The 15,942-nt window shown below is 38.6% G+C and overlaps 1 protein-coding gene and 1 pseudogene across 1 annotated transcript; both read right to left on the bottom strand.

Moving 5' to 3' along the window:
- Nucleotides 1-1,327: 1,327 nt before the first annotated feature.
- LOC100395509 (olfactory receptor 10D1B-like) lies at nt 1,328-2,449 on the bottom strand (annotated as a pseudogene).
- An 11,256-nt stretch (nt 2,450-13,705) lies between these two features.
- LOC100395139 (putative olfactory receptor 10D4) lies at nt 13,706-14,854 on the bottom strand. Its single transcript, XM_002754605.8, has one exon. The coding sequence runs from the start codon at nt 14,817-14,819 to the stop codon at nt 13,884-13,886; it is 936 nt and encodes a 311-aa protein (XP_002754651.2). The 5' UTR covers nt 14,820-14,854; the 3' UTR covers nt 13,706-13,883.
- Between the last annotated feature and the right edge of the window lie 1,088 nt (nt 14,855-15,942).

Raw genomic sequence — 15,942 nt, 5'->3', positions numbered from 1 at the left:
TACTGAGGGTGATGGGGGAATAGGGAGATAATAGTTAAAGGGTATAGGACATTTTCTGTGGTGATGAAAATGTTCTAAAATTGATTGTGGTAAAGGTGGTACATATGCAAATATACAAAGAAACCACTGAATTGTACACTTTAAATTGACAAATTATTTGATGTGTGACTTATATCTCAAAAAAGCTATTATAAAAATTATGGCAATTGAAAATACTTGATACACAATTAAAACAAGAAAATATATATATGACCTAATCATAACTATATACCTCTCCCTAACACACACACACACACACACACACACACACACACACGGAGAGAGTGAGAGACAATATAAATATAGACATAGGTGTAGATAACATAGATAGAAATGAAAAAATATTAAACAAGAAGTCAGAAGCCCTAGTTCCAGTTTAATCACTAATGAGAGAGGTAGGAAAAATGACAAAATGTTAACAGCAGTTATCTTTTGGTGTTAGGATCAGTGAGTAATTTCTACTCATTTTACTTGTTTGCAGTGTCCTAGTTTTCTTTGAAGCTATTTACACAAAGAAACAATGACTATTATTTTTGAAGGTCCATAAATTCTGGAATTCAAATTCAATCCCTGACTGAATGAAAGCAAACCTGTAATCCTCTAATACATCTTGGTGGATATATGGGTACTAAAACTGGCTTCTAAAGAGAATTTCCTTCCTTTTTTTTTTCCTTTTTTGACAGTGTCTCTTGTTCCTTCACCCAGGCTGGGGTGCAGTGATGTGATCTCGGCTCACTGCAACCTCTGCCTCCCAGGTTCAGGCGATTCTCCTGCCTCAGCCTCCTGAGTACCTGGGACTACAGGTGCCAACCATCACGACTGGCTAATTTTGTATTAGTAGAGTTTTGTGTTGTATTATTTTGAATTAGTGATACTAATTTTGTATTAGTTAGAGACCAGCCTGGTCAACATTACACCATGTTGATCGAGCTCAAATGACCTGCCCACCTCAGCCTCCCAAAGTGCTGGGATTAAAGGTGTGAGCCACCATGCCCAGCCAGAGAATTTCTTGATATCAGACTCAGACATATGTCATCCATCAAAATATAGACTCAAAAAAGGTACAGAAACCAATGGAGTAAATTTAATAAGCTCCATTGGTTTCTGTACCGTTTTGTTGGCAAATTGAAGAACATTCTGTGTAAACTGAAAAGAAGTTCCTAAGAGAAGTATTTATGTTGTCATTTAGACACTACAGAGGCAGCATTAGCCCAAGGTTAAGATCCTTTGTTTCACATTTTCACCCAGCAAGTTTCTAACTCCATGACACAGCAAAAAGATCTCAGCCTCTCAGTACCTTATTTTTTTCTCAGTAAATTGGGATAATAATATAATCTACTTCAATATGATTACTATAATCATTACATGTATCAGTATTTGTAAATAGTGCCTGGTACTTAATAATCATACAAAATATAGGAGCTAATAGGCCCCAGATAAATTCAAGACAAAGCTGTAAAGACAGACCATGATATAAAGCTTACCCTTCACAATTAGGTACTCCTTGAATGAGCACATTTCTCAGTGTCAGCTTTACATCTTTGTTTCTCAAAGTATATATCAAAGGATTCAGGGAAGGAGTAACAACGTTCTTAAACACCTGAAGCACAGAGTCCAACCAAGGGCTGGAGGCAGGTCGGAGATGAATGAGGATTATTGATACATAGAAGAGCAGGATGGACATCAGACGGGCACTGCAGGTTGAGAAGGCTCTGTGCCTGCCTTCTGAGGAACTGATTTTCAACATAGAGATGACAATGAGAGTATAAGAGGTGAGGATAAGAAGAAAACACACGAGTGCAACAACACCTACCTTGATGAAACTCACCGTCTGTGCTAGAGAAGTGTCTGCACAGGCCAGGGCCAGCACCACTGGAATATCACAGAAAAAACTGTCCACTTCATAGCGACCACAGAAGAGTAACTTAAAGATGAAGAGTGTGAGGACAGATGCATTCAGACAGCTACCCATACAGGTGCCTGGCATCATGAGGGCACACCCCCTGTGGTTCATGATGACTGTGTATCACAAAGGGTGTCAGATGGCTGCAAAGTGGTCATAGGCCATCACAGAGCACAGGAAACAGTCGGTGCAATCCAGGAAATGGTGAAAGAAGAGCTGGGAGGCACAACCCTGGTAAGAGGTGGTGCAGCTTTGCCCCATTAGGTAAAGCATCATTTTGAGGGATTCACTGAAGGGAAAAATATGTCAAACACAGACAGGTTTCCCAGGAAGAAATACACGGGAGTGTGAAGGTTGGAGGAAGTGAGGACAGCCAGAAGAATGAGTGGGTTCCCCAGCAAGGTGAAGAGGTAGAGGGCCAGAAATAAGACAAAAAGCACATTTGCCAGCCCCTTTGTGTGAGGAATTCCTCAGGAGGAACTCAGTTACTGGAGCATGATTCTTCATCTTCATGTTAAATTTGTCCTGGAACATCAAAGAATGGTCTCACTGAGATGAGATTTTCCTGCAAAAACGATCTTCATAGAACCTACTGCAAGCTGATAAAAACTACATGGAGTAAAGAACTTCTAAATAGGAGTAGCTCAGTTCTGTCATAATTAAGGAGTGACATTTGGGTAAGTTATTATTCTAGTTTTCATCTGTTTCCTCATAAGTAAAATGAAGAGACAACACTAGAGTTGATACAGAAGAGATGGTGTAGAATAAACTTGACAACTGGAAGTATCTGAGTTTAAATGCTACACATGCTGCCCACTCCGACTTCAGATGACTTCAAAAACAACTCTAAATCTTTTCTGTACACATATAAAAAGTAAAATAATATATTATGGTTCTTGTGAACATTAATGCATTGATGTCTGTAAAGTAACTATATAATTTTGGCTTCTACCCATCTTTGTCAAAAAATTTATTCATTCGGCTGGGTGCTCCAGTCTGTAATCCCAACACTCTGGGAGGCCGAAGTGGGCAGATCACTTGAGGTCGGGAGTTTGAGACCAGCCTGACCAACATGGAGAAATTCTGTCTCTACTAAAAATACAAAATTAGCCGGGTGTGGTGGCACTCGCCTGTAATTCCAGCTACTCGGGAGTCTGAAGCAGGAGAATTGCTTGAACCCAGGAGGCGAAGGTTGTGGTGAGCCGAGATCGTGCCATTTCACTCCAGCCTGGGCAACAATAGCGAAACTCCGACTCAAAAAAAAAAGATTTATTCATTCAATAAATTATTTAATGTGTGCCTTATTCCACAGCATTTCTCCACGGTGATTTGGAGCAGTTCTGAGATTACTCATTCACGTGACTGATCCAGGAGGCAGCTTTCTCCATCATTAGCTGGACCAACTGAAAACAGAATTGACTAGTGGGCTTAAAACAGAATGGAAGGCTGGGCATGATGGCTCACACCTGTAATCCCAGTACTTTGAGAGGCCAAGGTGAAAGGATCACTTGAGCCCAGGAATTTGAGGTCAGCCTAGGCAATACAGTGATACCTTGTCTCTCCAAAAATTAAAAAAAAAAAAAAAAAAACTAGCTGAAACTAGCTGAATGTGGTGGGTAGTGGTGTATGCCTGTAGTCCCAGCTACTTGGGAGGCTGAGGTGTGGAGATCCCTTAAGCTGAAAAGGTGTAGGTTGCAGTGAGCCAAAATCATGCCACTGCACACCAGCCTGGGTGACAGAGCATGATGCTGTCCCAAAAATGAATTAAATAAAAATTGACAAAATAGAAAAGATGATATATAGGTAGGAAAAAGCAATAGATAATTACTGATATTAAAAACAGCCATTTATTTTAATAGAGTCTAGTGTCCAACAGCAATTATATCTGTGACCTGGCTGCAAATACGCAATAATCATTTTTTCCTACAATTAGCTTTATAATTACCCATTATCACTTCCATAGCTGGCTGAATTTATATCTTATTCATTTCCTGAAAGTTTCTACGGTGAAGCTTCATTAATCAGGAAACAGTTCAAGAAAATACCATGGAGTCAACTAAGTCAGGTTTAGCCGAATCTCAAGTAGAGCCAGTTCCCACAATCTTTCCACCATCCTCTACTGCATATAACTCATCAGAAGATAAGAAGGGAGCACTCCAGAAAAAAAGGCACTAACAGACTGAAGGGAAATGTGGCTGACTTGGGCTGAAAACCAGGCCCAAAGTCCATACAGCCCTGTTTCCTTTGCCTTCAGATGCTGTAGATCGTCTGTGGCTCTGGAGCTAGAAAAGCTGCATTTCCTCTTTTACAGACTCAGCCACCCAGGCCAGAAAATCTCAGTGCCCCTGGCCCTTGAGTGAAACAGCCACAATCATGCCCTCAAGAATGAATAAATGTCTTCAGTGTCTTTGGGACCCTCTTCCCTGGTGGGCACTAGGGAATTGTGGAGCCAAAGGAGCAGTTAGACTGGAGGCTTTCCTCTCTTCCCACCTTCTTTCTCCCCACTGCCTCTACCTCATTAATTCTTTTTTAAATGCAATTATACAGTGGCATTTAGTTATGTTCAGGTTAAAGCTCTGAAATGAACAATTACAATTCTTGGGCTATTTTGCCTCTAGGAGAGAGCCATCCTTTCAGTTCAGATATTTGAGATTGTCCAGTGATCCTTTACCTGGAGAATCTGGGTTTGAAGAAAGAGCTGGAAATTAGGAAAGCAACCACTTAAAGAGGCATCAATCCCATCTGATGTTAAAACAAAACAGAGCTGCACCCGTTTTTCTATAATTTGCTTTATAATCCCCCATTATGGATTCCACAACTGATTGAATTCATTGTTTATTCATTTTCTTTTTTTTTTTCTCATTTTTTTATTGCATTTTAGGTTTTGGGGTACATATGCAGAGCATGCAATACAGTTGCATAGGTACACACATGGCAGTGTGTTCTGTTTGCTTTCACCCCTTCACCCACATTTGGCGTTTCTCCCCAGGCTATCCTTCCCCACCTCCCCCTCCCACTGGCCCTCCCCTTTTCCCCCCAATAGACCCCAGTGTTTAGTACTCCCCTTTCTGTGTCCATGTGTTCTCATTTTTCATCACCCGCCTATGAGTGAGAATATGCGGTGTTTCATTTTCTGTTCTTGTGTCAGTTTGCTGAGAATGATGCTCTCCAGATTCATCCATGTCCCTACAAACGACACGAACTCATCATTTCTGATTGCTGCATAATATTCCATGGTGTATATGTGCCTCATTTTCTTTTTAAAAATTTCTTCTTTTAAAAAAAAGAACAGGATACATGTACAGAACACGCAGGTTTGTTACATGGGTGTGTGCCATGGTGGTTTGCTGCACCTATTGACCCATACTCTAAGCTCCCTCCCTTCACCCCACACACCCCAAACAGGCCCTGGTGTGTGTCGTTCCCCTCTTTGTGTCCATGTGTTCTCAATGTTCAATTCCCGCTTATGAGTGAGAACATGCGCGTTTTCTCTTTATTTTCCTTTAAGACCACTACGGACATTAATTTTAGCATACTTTAATTACTGTAACTTGGTTCGATGTATATTTTAAGAAATCAGTCTGCTGACTGCTGTGCAGAGAATGGATCAGAGTGGACAAGGGTGAGCATGTTATTTTTTACTGGCTGTCTAACAAAAAAAAGGAAATGGGCTTATTAAAAATGTTATGACTAAAATCCCTTTGAGAAAATATAGAAGGCACAGAAATTACAACTATACTGTTATAAAGTAAGTTTATTGGCATTTTAATAATCATTGTGCTTCTTTATGCCAGAGAAAATACAGAAGAGATGCCCATCTCCATGTTTTAAAATAGTAATTGCCGCTTACTGAGAATCTTTCTTTTTCAGAAACCAGACAGTTCAAGGCCCCTTTGTTTTATTCTTACACTGGTCCCATTAGTTAAATTTTATTTTTTTAAAGACAAAAATAGGGCTCAAATAGTTAAACGAGTTGCCAAAGTTTACTCCAAAGGTCAATCATAGAGCTTGAATTTGAGTTTTAGTCTGACTGCATTTAAAATTGATGCTCAATTCTAAGAAAATAGAATAAACGGTTTGAATACTAATTTAAAAAGTAAATATGTTGAGTCCTCATTTCTACCCATTTTCCTGTTCTTTAGTTTTGTGTTAAATCTGATCAACATAAAATATTAAATTTTTATAACTAGTGATAATTTCTATGCCTTTAAAAGCTTTATTGAGGTTATGTACACACCATAAAAGCTCAGCCATTTTAAATGTACAATTCAGTAAATACATATTTACAAAGAATATATATTTATGGAGTTTTCATCTACCACCAAGCCTAATTTTAGAATTTTTCCCTCACACTAAAAAGAAGCCTCTTGACCATTATAATTATTCTCATTCCTACCCCCAACACTAGGTCACCATGAATCTACTTTCTTTCTTTATATATTTGCCATTTGGCGACATTTCTTTTAAGTGGAATTATATAATATGTGTTTATTTTGATCTTACATCTCTCAGTAAACATAATGTTTTTAAAAGGTGTCTGTTGTTGCATGTACCAACATTTTGTTCCTTTATAATGACAAATAGTTTTCTATTGTGTGGATATTTATATTTCTTCGACCATAGCCTAAGATTCTAAGTTTATTCCTAGTGCATATAAGCCCTTAAAAGAGTATTAGTTTAAACATAGAAACGCTTTGAAGATATCAAGATTATTATCATCATCTAGTCAAAGGTTAATTATTTTGGATTGTATCACATGTTATACAGCTCACCATGTGAATTGCAGAAAAAATAAATATGACTTTGATTATCTAGCTTTAGCTTGTCATTTCAATTTCTTCCTTCTGTATCACTATAAAAACATCATAGAATCGGTGAAAATCAGCCTAGTACTGAAATAATTTATAGTAACAAATGCTCGATCTTCCTTTTTTCGACTGCTTTTATTATGAGTATTTTATATTGCATCTAAGTAATTCCCAGAATTACTTCTTCAAATGACTGATACATCTCATAATTACTATCCCTATGACTCATTAAAACACAACACATGCACACATACACACACACACACAGAAAATATACAAGCAATAATGAGTCCCTAGAAATACCATCTCATTTCAGCTTCTCAGAACTGCTGTTCTTGGCAAAATCTCAAGGGTCATTAAAGTAACAAGTGACACAAAAGCTCAAAATTTTATTATTCTTTATATTTAAAGCATTGTTTCTAAACCTCACAACTTATTTATCCACATTGCAATATAAGAAAAGGAGGAATCTAAACTAAGATATTTGAGGGGCATCCCAGAGACTGGAAAGAAGAAAACCAAATGCATTCACTGGGGAAAAGATTCTAAAGCATATTCTTTGTTTCAACTTTTATTTTAAATTCAGGAGGTACACGAGCAAATTTGTTACCTAGGTATATTTGCATGATGCTGAGGTGAAGGGTATGAACAATCCCCTTACCCAGGTGCTGAGCATAGTACCCAATAGTTGTTCAGCCCTTGCCCTGTCTCTCCTCCAAGCAGTCCCCAGTTGCTATTGCTGCCATCTTTACGTCCATTTGTACTCAGTGTTTAGCTCCCATTTATAAGTGAGAATATGTGGTATTTGGCTTTTTGTTTCTGTGTTAATTCACTTAGGATAATGGCTTACAGCTGCATTTTGTTGTTACAAAGGACAAGATTTTTTTCTTTTTATGACGGCGTAGTATTCCATGGTGTATATATACCACATTTTCTTTATCCAGTCCAATGTTGATGGGCATCTAGGTTGATTCCATGTCTTTGCTACTATGAATAATGCTGCATTAAACATTCAAGTACATGTATCTCTTTGGTAGAAAGATTTGTTTTCTTTCAAATATATACCCAGCAATGGGAATGCTGGGTTGAATGGTAGTTCTAAGTTCTTTGAGAAATCTTCAAACTGCTTTCTGCAGTAGCTGAAACTGATGGACATTTTCACCAACAATGTATTTCCTTTTCTCCACAGCCTCACTACCATCTGTTGTTTTTTACTTTCTAATAACAGCCATTGTGACTGGTGTGAGATAGTATCTCACTGTGGCGTTGACTTGCACTTCTTTGATGATTAGCGATGTGGAGTATTTTTTATATGTTTGTTGGCTGCTTGTATGTCTTCTTTTGAGAGGTGTCTATTCCTCTCTTTTAACTATTTTTAGTGAGTTTATCTGTTTTCTGCTTAATTGTTACATTCCTTAAGATTCTGTATATGAGACATTTGTTGGATGCAGAGTTTGTAAATATTTTTTCCCATTCTGTAGTTTATTTACTCTATTGACAGTTTTTGTGTGTGTGTGCAAAAGCTCTTTAGTTTAATTAGGTACTAATTGTCAATTTTTGTTTTTGTTATTATTGCTTTTGAGGACTTACTCATAAATTCTTTGCCAAAGCCAATGTTCAGAATGTTGTTTCCTGGGTTTTCTTTTAGGATTCCTATAGTTTGAAGTCTTATGTTTAAATCTTTAGTCAATTTTGTTAATTTTTGTATATGGTAAAAATTAGGGGTTTAGTTTTATTATTTTGCATGTGGCTAGTCAGCTATCCCAGCCCCATTTATTGAATAGGGAGTCCTTTCCCCATTGCTTGTTTTTGTTGACATTGTTGATAATAGATGATTGTAGGTATATAGCTTTATTTCTGGGTTCTCTCTTCTGTTCCATTGGTCTGTGTGTCTGCTTTTGTACTAGCACCATACTGTTTTGGTTGCTATAGCCATGTAGTATAGTTTGAAGCTGGGGAATGCAGTACCGCAGCTTATTTTTAGTTGTTGTTCGTTTTTTGCTTAATAGTGCTTTGGCTAGTTGTTATTTTTTGGTTCCATATGATTTTTAGAATAGTTTTTTTTTCTAGCTCTGTTAAAAACAACATTGTTATTTTGATAGGAATCGCTTTGAATCTGTAGATTGCTTTGGATAGAATGGCCATTTTAATGATATTGACTCTTCCAGAACATATGAGCATGGAATGTTTTTCCACTTATTATCTATTTTTTAGTAGTGTTTTCAGTTTTGCTTGTAGATATATTTTACCCCCTTAGTTGGATGTATTCCTAGTTAGTGTGTGTTTGTGTGTGTGTGTGTCTATTATAAATGAGATTGCATTCTTTTTTTTTTTTTTTTGAGACAGAGTCTTGCTCTGTCACCCAGGCTGGAGTGCAGCAGCACAATCTCAGCTCACTGTAACTTCCACCTCCCAGATTCAAGCAATTCTCCTACCTCAGCCTCCTGAGCAGCTGGGATTACAGGCGCCTGCCACCATGCCTGGCTAATTGTTGTATTTTTTTGTAGAGACGGAATTTTACCATGTTGGCCAGGCTTGTCTGGAAGTCCTGACCTCAAGTAATGCACCCCTCTAGGCCTCCCAAAGTGCTGGGATTACAGGCATGAGCCACTGTACTCGGCCAGGGATTGCACTCTTAATTTGGTTTTCAGTTTAAATGTTATGTGATATATAGAAACGCTACTGATTTTTGTACATTAATTTTATAACCTAGAGCATCACTGAAGTCATTTTTCAGTTCCAGGAGACTTTTGGTTGAGTCTTTAAGTAAAGCACATTCTTTAAAGTAGTAATTATATAACTTAGTTATCAGTAATTAAGTTGCTATTTTAATGTAGTCTGACACTTTTATTTTTATCTCAGTTATTTCTGAGACAGAAATATAAGATTTTTGGTTTTTGGTCCTCTCAAACATCAAGTAGGAGATAACGTCACTCATTGGTAGTTACATAATAAACGAATGGAACTGCGTAAAGGTCAGGAAAATTTCAGTGAGAGCATAAAATGTGTTTGTGAATACTTGACAGTGTATTTATGTGAGTGAAAATATTATCAGTTGAGTTGACTTAATGCGTCTCAGAAGGAGTGACTGTGTTGGGCTGACATAAAAGATTATGATTGAGGTGATCAAAATTGAAGGGAGTCCGTAGTTCAACAGAGCAGCTATGACTTATTCATCCTTTCATAGGTTTGATAGAACAAAATTTTCCCAAGGATGAGAGAAATGCTTTTCTCAGTCCTGAACTAGAACAGTCATTGCTAGTTCTTCCACTAGTTTAAATAGAGATAAATGTTTTTAAAAAGGTTAGAGCAAGCTGGGGAAGTACCTACAATGGAAAAGAAACACTGTATGAGGTGCATTAGAGCAACGAAGAGATATTCTGCATAGCCCTTGACATTAGAAAGATTGCTTAGGAAAGGGTAAGCCATTCATTTAGTTGCTTGCTTTTTTTACTTTTTAAAACAATGAGTGCATTATAGTGAAAGTCTCTGTCAACAGAGAACGCGATTTTTCCTAAAAACAGGGACACTCAATATCTGGTCACCTTGCTATATTAAGCACTTTGAAGCATCTTAGAACAATATTTATCAAAATTAATGTCTTATGGTGCCATTCCATTCATTTCAAAAGTGCCATTTCATTCACTTCACAGTGCCAACTAGAAGTAAGTGCTCAAGTTAGTATAAGTGTTAAATTACAGGAGCAGCCATTGAATGATATTTTTAATGACACTTGTCTCTTGTCAAGCATTTTGGGTTTCCTCTTTTGCCTAGTGTTTTAATTTCCTTCCTTACTTGGACTTGGAACTTTTATGGGAACCTAAATTTCACAGCCCCCTTTTCTATTTTTATACAAAGCTTTCATGCCCATGATGTGTTGACCATTTGTTACATGTATGTCTTCTCCAAAATGCTTTATACTCCATAAGGCTGGAGGCCATGTTTACCTTATTCACTACTACATCATCTTTGGCTGGCACTATGTCTTATAACTGGCAAACTGCCAACAAATATTTAATGTTTTCTTAATGGCTGCCCCTATGATTTAATTATGCCATAGGCCAGCAATCAATTAAACCATTGAACAAAATTTATGAGTCACGTAGTAATCCAAAATGATTATATAAGAACTGCCACAGTGTACATTTCTTAGTGACAAAATAATTAAGCAACAAAATCTAACAGCTGGTAGAAGAAGGGGATCATGAAATCGTGGAATGATTTATTCAGAGAAACTGTTATGAAAATAGGAGAGGACAAATAAAGATCTAAAAGATGTGTGGTTCTCACAAAGGCAGGGAGGGCTCTAGACATTCTAAATTGAAAAAACAATGTGAAAAAAATGTTGTATAGGACATGTCTCTAACATATGAAATAATCCTAAATAAAAAGTTCCAATAAGGAAATATTTAAATAAGGTTGAAATATTTCTGTGGTGGTTGGAAATGTGTTGACAAATTTTTACACTCTCACTGAGAAAGGTAAGAGCTCCCACTGAGTGTGGGCTGGACTTAGTGAGTCACTTCTTACAAGAAAAAAATGAAAGCAAGAGGGATGGTATGTGGCTTTGGAAACTAGGTCATAAAGGGCCCTGCTGCTTCCTGCTTAGACTCTTTCCGGGATCCTTCACTCTTAGGTAAGTAGCTCCTGTGTTGTAAGGAATGGAGGTGGCAATAGGAAGAGGCCCATATAGCGAATATAGAACTGAGGCCTTCTGCAACAGCCACGTACTGAGTTTTCTTGCAACAGATCCTGCATCAGATGACCACAGCCCTGGCTGACGGCATGACTGTCACCTAAGAAAGACTAGCCAAGACTGCCCAGCTCAGCTACTCCAGATTCTTGCCCCTCAGAAACTGCATAAGACAATACTTGATTTTGTTTTCAGCTGCTAATGTTTTGGAGTAATTTGTTGCACTACAGTAAATAACTATGACAATACCATAAATTGTGCAGGGGAATCAATAACTTTCTTTCTTTTTCTTTTTTTTTTTTAATCAAAGGCTATATATTGAAATAGAATGTGCATAGAGGGATTTACATTACATTGCAGTGTAGCAGTGACTACTCTGCTCATATAAAGAATTGAAGGGGCAGGGGGAGCAAGAACATCAGGATAAATAGCTAATAAATAGCAGGAAGCATGGCTTAACTCTAAGATGATGGGTTGATAGGTGCAGCAAACCACCACCACACACATTTACCTATGTAACACACCTGTATGTCCTGCACCTGTATCCCGGAACTTAAAATAAAATTAAAGGACTTGCACCATCAGCATAGGAATTGAAAATGAAGCTGTAAGCAAATATTAACAGATAAAGCAGTAACAAATAATATAATTTAAAATAAATCTGAAATGATAGTAATATTTGTATAACCTCTTTTTAGTTGGGCAAAAGACTGAAAATGTTAAGTTTTAAATTTTTAGGTTCTTTTTCTTATTGTACTTTAGGTTCTGGGGTACATGTGCAGATTATGCAGGATTGTTGCATAGGTACATACATGGCAATGTGGTTTGCTGCTTCCATCCCCTCATCACCTATATCTAGTATTTCTCCCCATGTTATGCCTCCCCAACCCCCCACTGTACCTCCCCTAACCCCTCCCTAAGGACCCCAGTGTGTGATGCTCCCCTCCCTGTGTCCATGTGTTCTCACTGTTCAACACCTGCCTGTAAGTGAGAACATGCGGTGTTTGGTTTTCTGTTCTCGTGTCATTTTGCTGAGAATGATGATTCCAGATTCATCCATGTCTCTACAAAGGACACGGTTGCCCTTGAATGACAATATAGTATTATTAGCAACTGCAGAAATAAATCTGATGATTGAACATAAACGTGTGTTTTATATCACAGACAGGTAGATGATGCTCTGCCAAACATGTTTTCCCCTTTTACTCTTTGTATAGGTCATTTAGTGAACACTCTAGTCAGATCTGACACTAGTCAGATAAAGCGTTTTAAGTTAATCGGTTAAATGAATATATATTACTATAGAGTAGAAAAAAGTCAAAGTTATTATTTCCCCACCATCATTTATTTCTATGAATGTTACCCAGAGTGCTTTCCTAGTTGATATGGTTTGGATCTGTGTCCCCACCAAATCTGATGTTGAATTGTAATCCCCAGTGTTGGAGGTGGGGCCCAGTGGGAGATAATTTGGTCATGGGGGCAGAGTTCTCATGAGGGATTTAGCATCATCCCCTCTATGTGCTGTATATTGAGTGACTTCTCAGGAGATCTGGTTGTTTAAAAATGTGTGACAATTCCTCCCCTCCCTCTCTTCCTCCTTCTCCTGCCATGTGAAATGCTGGCTCCCCCTTGGCCTTCCTGGGGAGGCCTCTGGGAGCGTTTGCTCATGAAAGAAGGCCACTCATTCTCTACCATGTGACCATTAAGCCTCTCAAAAGATAAATCGTTCTACTATAAGGACACATGCACACGATTGTTCATTGCAGCACTGTTTACAATAGCAAAGACCTGGAACCAACCCAAATGCCCATTGATGATAGACTAGACAGGGAAAATGTGGCACATATACACCATGGAATATTATGCAGCCATAAAAAACGATGAGTTCATGTCCTTTGTAGGGACATGGATGAACCTGGAGACCATCATTCTCAGCAAACTGACACAAGAACAGAAAATGAAATACTGCATGTTCTCACTCATAGGTGGGTGTTGAACAATGAGAACACATGGACACAGGGAGGGGAGCACTACACACTGGGGTCTGTTGGGGGAATTAGGGGAGGGACAGCGGGGGGTAGGGAGTTAGGGAGAGATAGCATGGGGAGAAATGCAGGATATAGGTGAAGGGGAGGAAGGCAGAAAATCACACTGCCACATGTGTACCTTCACATGTACCCCAAAACCTAAAATGCAATAAAAAAAGAAAGCAGCAATCCCCCACCAAAGTGGAAAAGCACCATATTCTTTTTTATTGCAGTATTACAAACGTAATGATATCTCTAAACATGTAGAATAAAGTAAACTGATGCAAAACAAAAAACAAAAAAGATTCCCCATAGTAACTTTGCCCAGCTCATTATTTGGCAGTAATCTCGTTGTAAGGTTAGTGGATGTGAAGCATCTCCTCAAAGAATTTGAGAGCAATGGCTCCTAAGCCTTATGATACCCCAGAAGTGTGAAATGTTTGAGTTAGCACTTTCCTCAGGGCCAATTTCACATCCTTGTTTCTCAAGGTGTAAATCAAAGGATTAAGGGAAGGCGTGACGATATTATTTAACACCTGAATAACAGAATCCAACCAGCGACTGGAAGCAGGCCGAAGGTAGATGAGCATCACCGGCCCGTAGAACAAGAGGATCGAAAGAAAGTGGGCACTGCAAGTCGAAAAGGCCCGGCGCCTGCCCTCTGAGGAGCTGATTTTCAAAATGGAAAGGACGATATGACTGTAGGATGTCAGGATAAGGAAAAAGCATCCAAGAGTCACAACATCCACGTTAGTAAAACTCACAGTCTGTGCTAGAGAGGTGTCCGCACAGGCCAGAGGCAGCACCACTGGAATATCACAGAAAAAATTGTCCACTTCGTTGGGGCCACAGTAGGGTAACTTAAAGACAAGAAATGTGAGGATACTTCCATGGAGAGAGCCTCCCAGCCAAGTGCCCACTGTCAAGCCAGCACACACCCTGCGGTTCATGATGGCAGTGTATCGTAAAGGGTGACAAATTGCCACAAAGCGGTCATATGCCATCACAGTGTATAGGAAACACTCAGTGCCACCCAGGACATGGTAAAAAAAGAGCTGAGAGGCACAGCCCTCATAAGAGATGGTGTGGCTTTGCCTCATTAAGGAGAGCATAATTTTGGGGGTACTCACTGAAGGGAAAAATATGTCAAACACAGACAGGTTTCCCAGGAAGAAATACATGGGGGTGTGGAGGCTGGAGGAAGTGAGGATGGCCAGAAGAATGAGCAGGTTGCCCAGCAAGGTGAAGAGGTAGAAGGCCAGAAATAAGACAAATAGCACCTTCTCCAGCCCTTCAGTGTCAGGAATTCCCAACAGCATGAACTTTGTCACAAAGGTGTAGTTCCTCATGTTTATGCAGGCAGCCCTGAAAAAGCAAGGCAACAATCATGATGTAAGACCACAGGACACAGAGAATGCCCCCTGAACAAGGCAGTTTCTATCTAAGGCAGGGCTATAAGCAAAAGGCCTAAAGAAGGAAAAGATATCAGTAATAAATCTGATCCTGGTGCTACATAATATGTCATATTTGGCCTTAGTTTTCTCATATGTTAAGCGAAGTAGCAGAATCATTTATCTTTGTGGTGCAAAATTCTGCCAGTAATCAATTCTTATTACCAGTTTTATGTAGGTTCTTTGAATCTGGTTTATCTTCAAAGAAACTGGTGTATTTCAGAATCATCTGCCCCATGGAAAATTTGTCATCAAGTGGCAACCTCACTTTAATTTCAGTCAAGTTGCATTTTTTTGTAGAGATGGGGTTTCACCACGTTGGCCAGGCTGGTAACGACCTCTTGACCTCAAGTGATCCACCTGCCTCAGCCTCCCAGAAAGCTGGGATTACAGCTGTGAGCCACCATGCCCGACCCTAGGTTTTCTTTCTTTGCCACAGATCTTGCAAAAGCTAATTCCAATAGCATTAATATTCTTTGGCTTTATTAATTAGAATCAGTCCTAGATAAACCTGAATTGTATTTTCTGAAGCCCCAACTTCCCCTTATGTTTGCTAGCATCCTGTTTTGTGTTAGCTGTCCATACATTGCCATTAGATATAACTAATTTCCCTCTGCTATGATCAATATTTGTTCACAGGAAATGGTCTGATATTTATGCTACATCATATATTGTGGATTTATTATTTCCTGCATGATTATAATTTTTACAAAGATAAAAATGTCATGCATAAAAACCTTAATAATTAAAATTACTACCAAGAATGTGAAGTGAAGAAAGTAGGGGCTTTTCAGACCATTGTCATAATCAATCTGTATATCCAGGCCACATGTAAAGCTGATCCTGCTCAGAATATTCATATAGTTTGAGTTCCTAGCAAATATATAGACAGGAAGACAAAAAGACTCCCTTCCAGCCTAAACGATTTAAACATTGTCTTTGGGCCATGGCAACCAATTTAATCTCATGAAACATTCATTTTCTCTCTGCCCTCTAGAAATACAAAGACAAATAACACAAA

The sequence above is a fragment of the Callithrix jacchus genome, chromosome 10, assembly GCF_049354715.1.
Source record: "Callithrix jacchus isolate 240 chromosome 10, calJac240_pri, whole genome shotgun sequence".
Taxonomy (NCBI): domain Eukaryota; kingdom Metazoa; phylum Chordata; class Mammalia; order Primates; family Cebidae; genus Callithrix; species Callithrix jacchus.
This window is presented reverse-complemented; position numbering and strand designations above follow the sequence as displayed.

Coding starts and splice junctions, on each gene's coding strand:
- LOC100395139 (XM_002754605.8), bottom strand. CDS start 14,819: ATGAGGAACTACACCTTTGTGACAAAGTTCATGCTGTTGGGAATTCCT.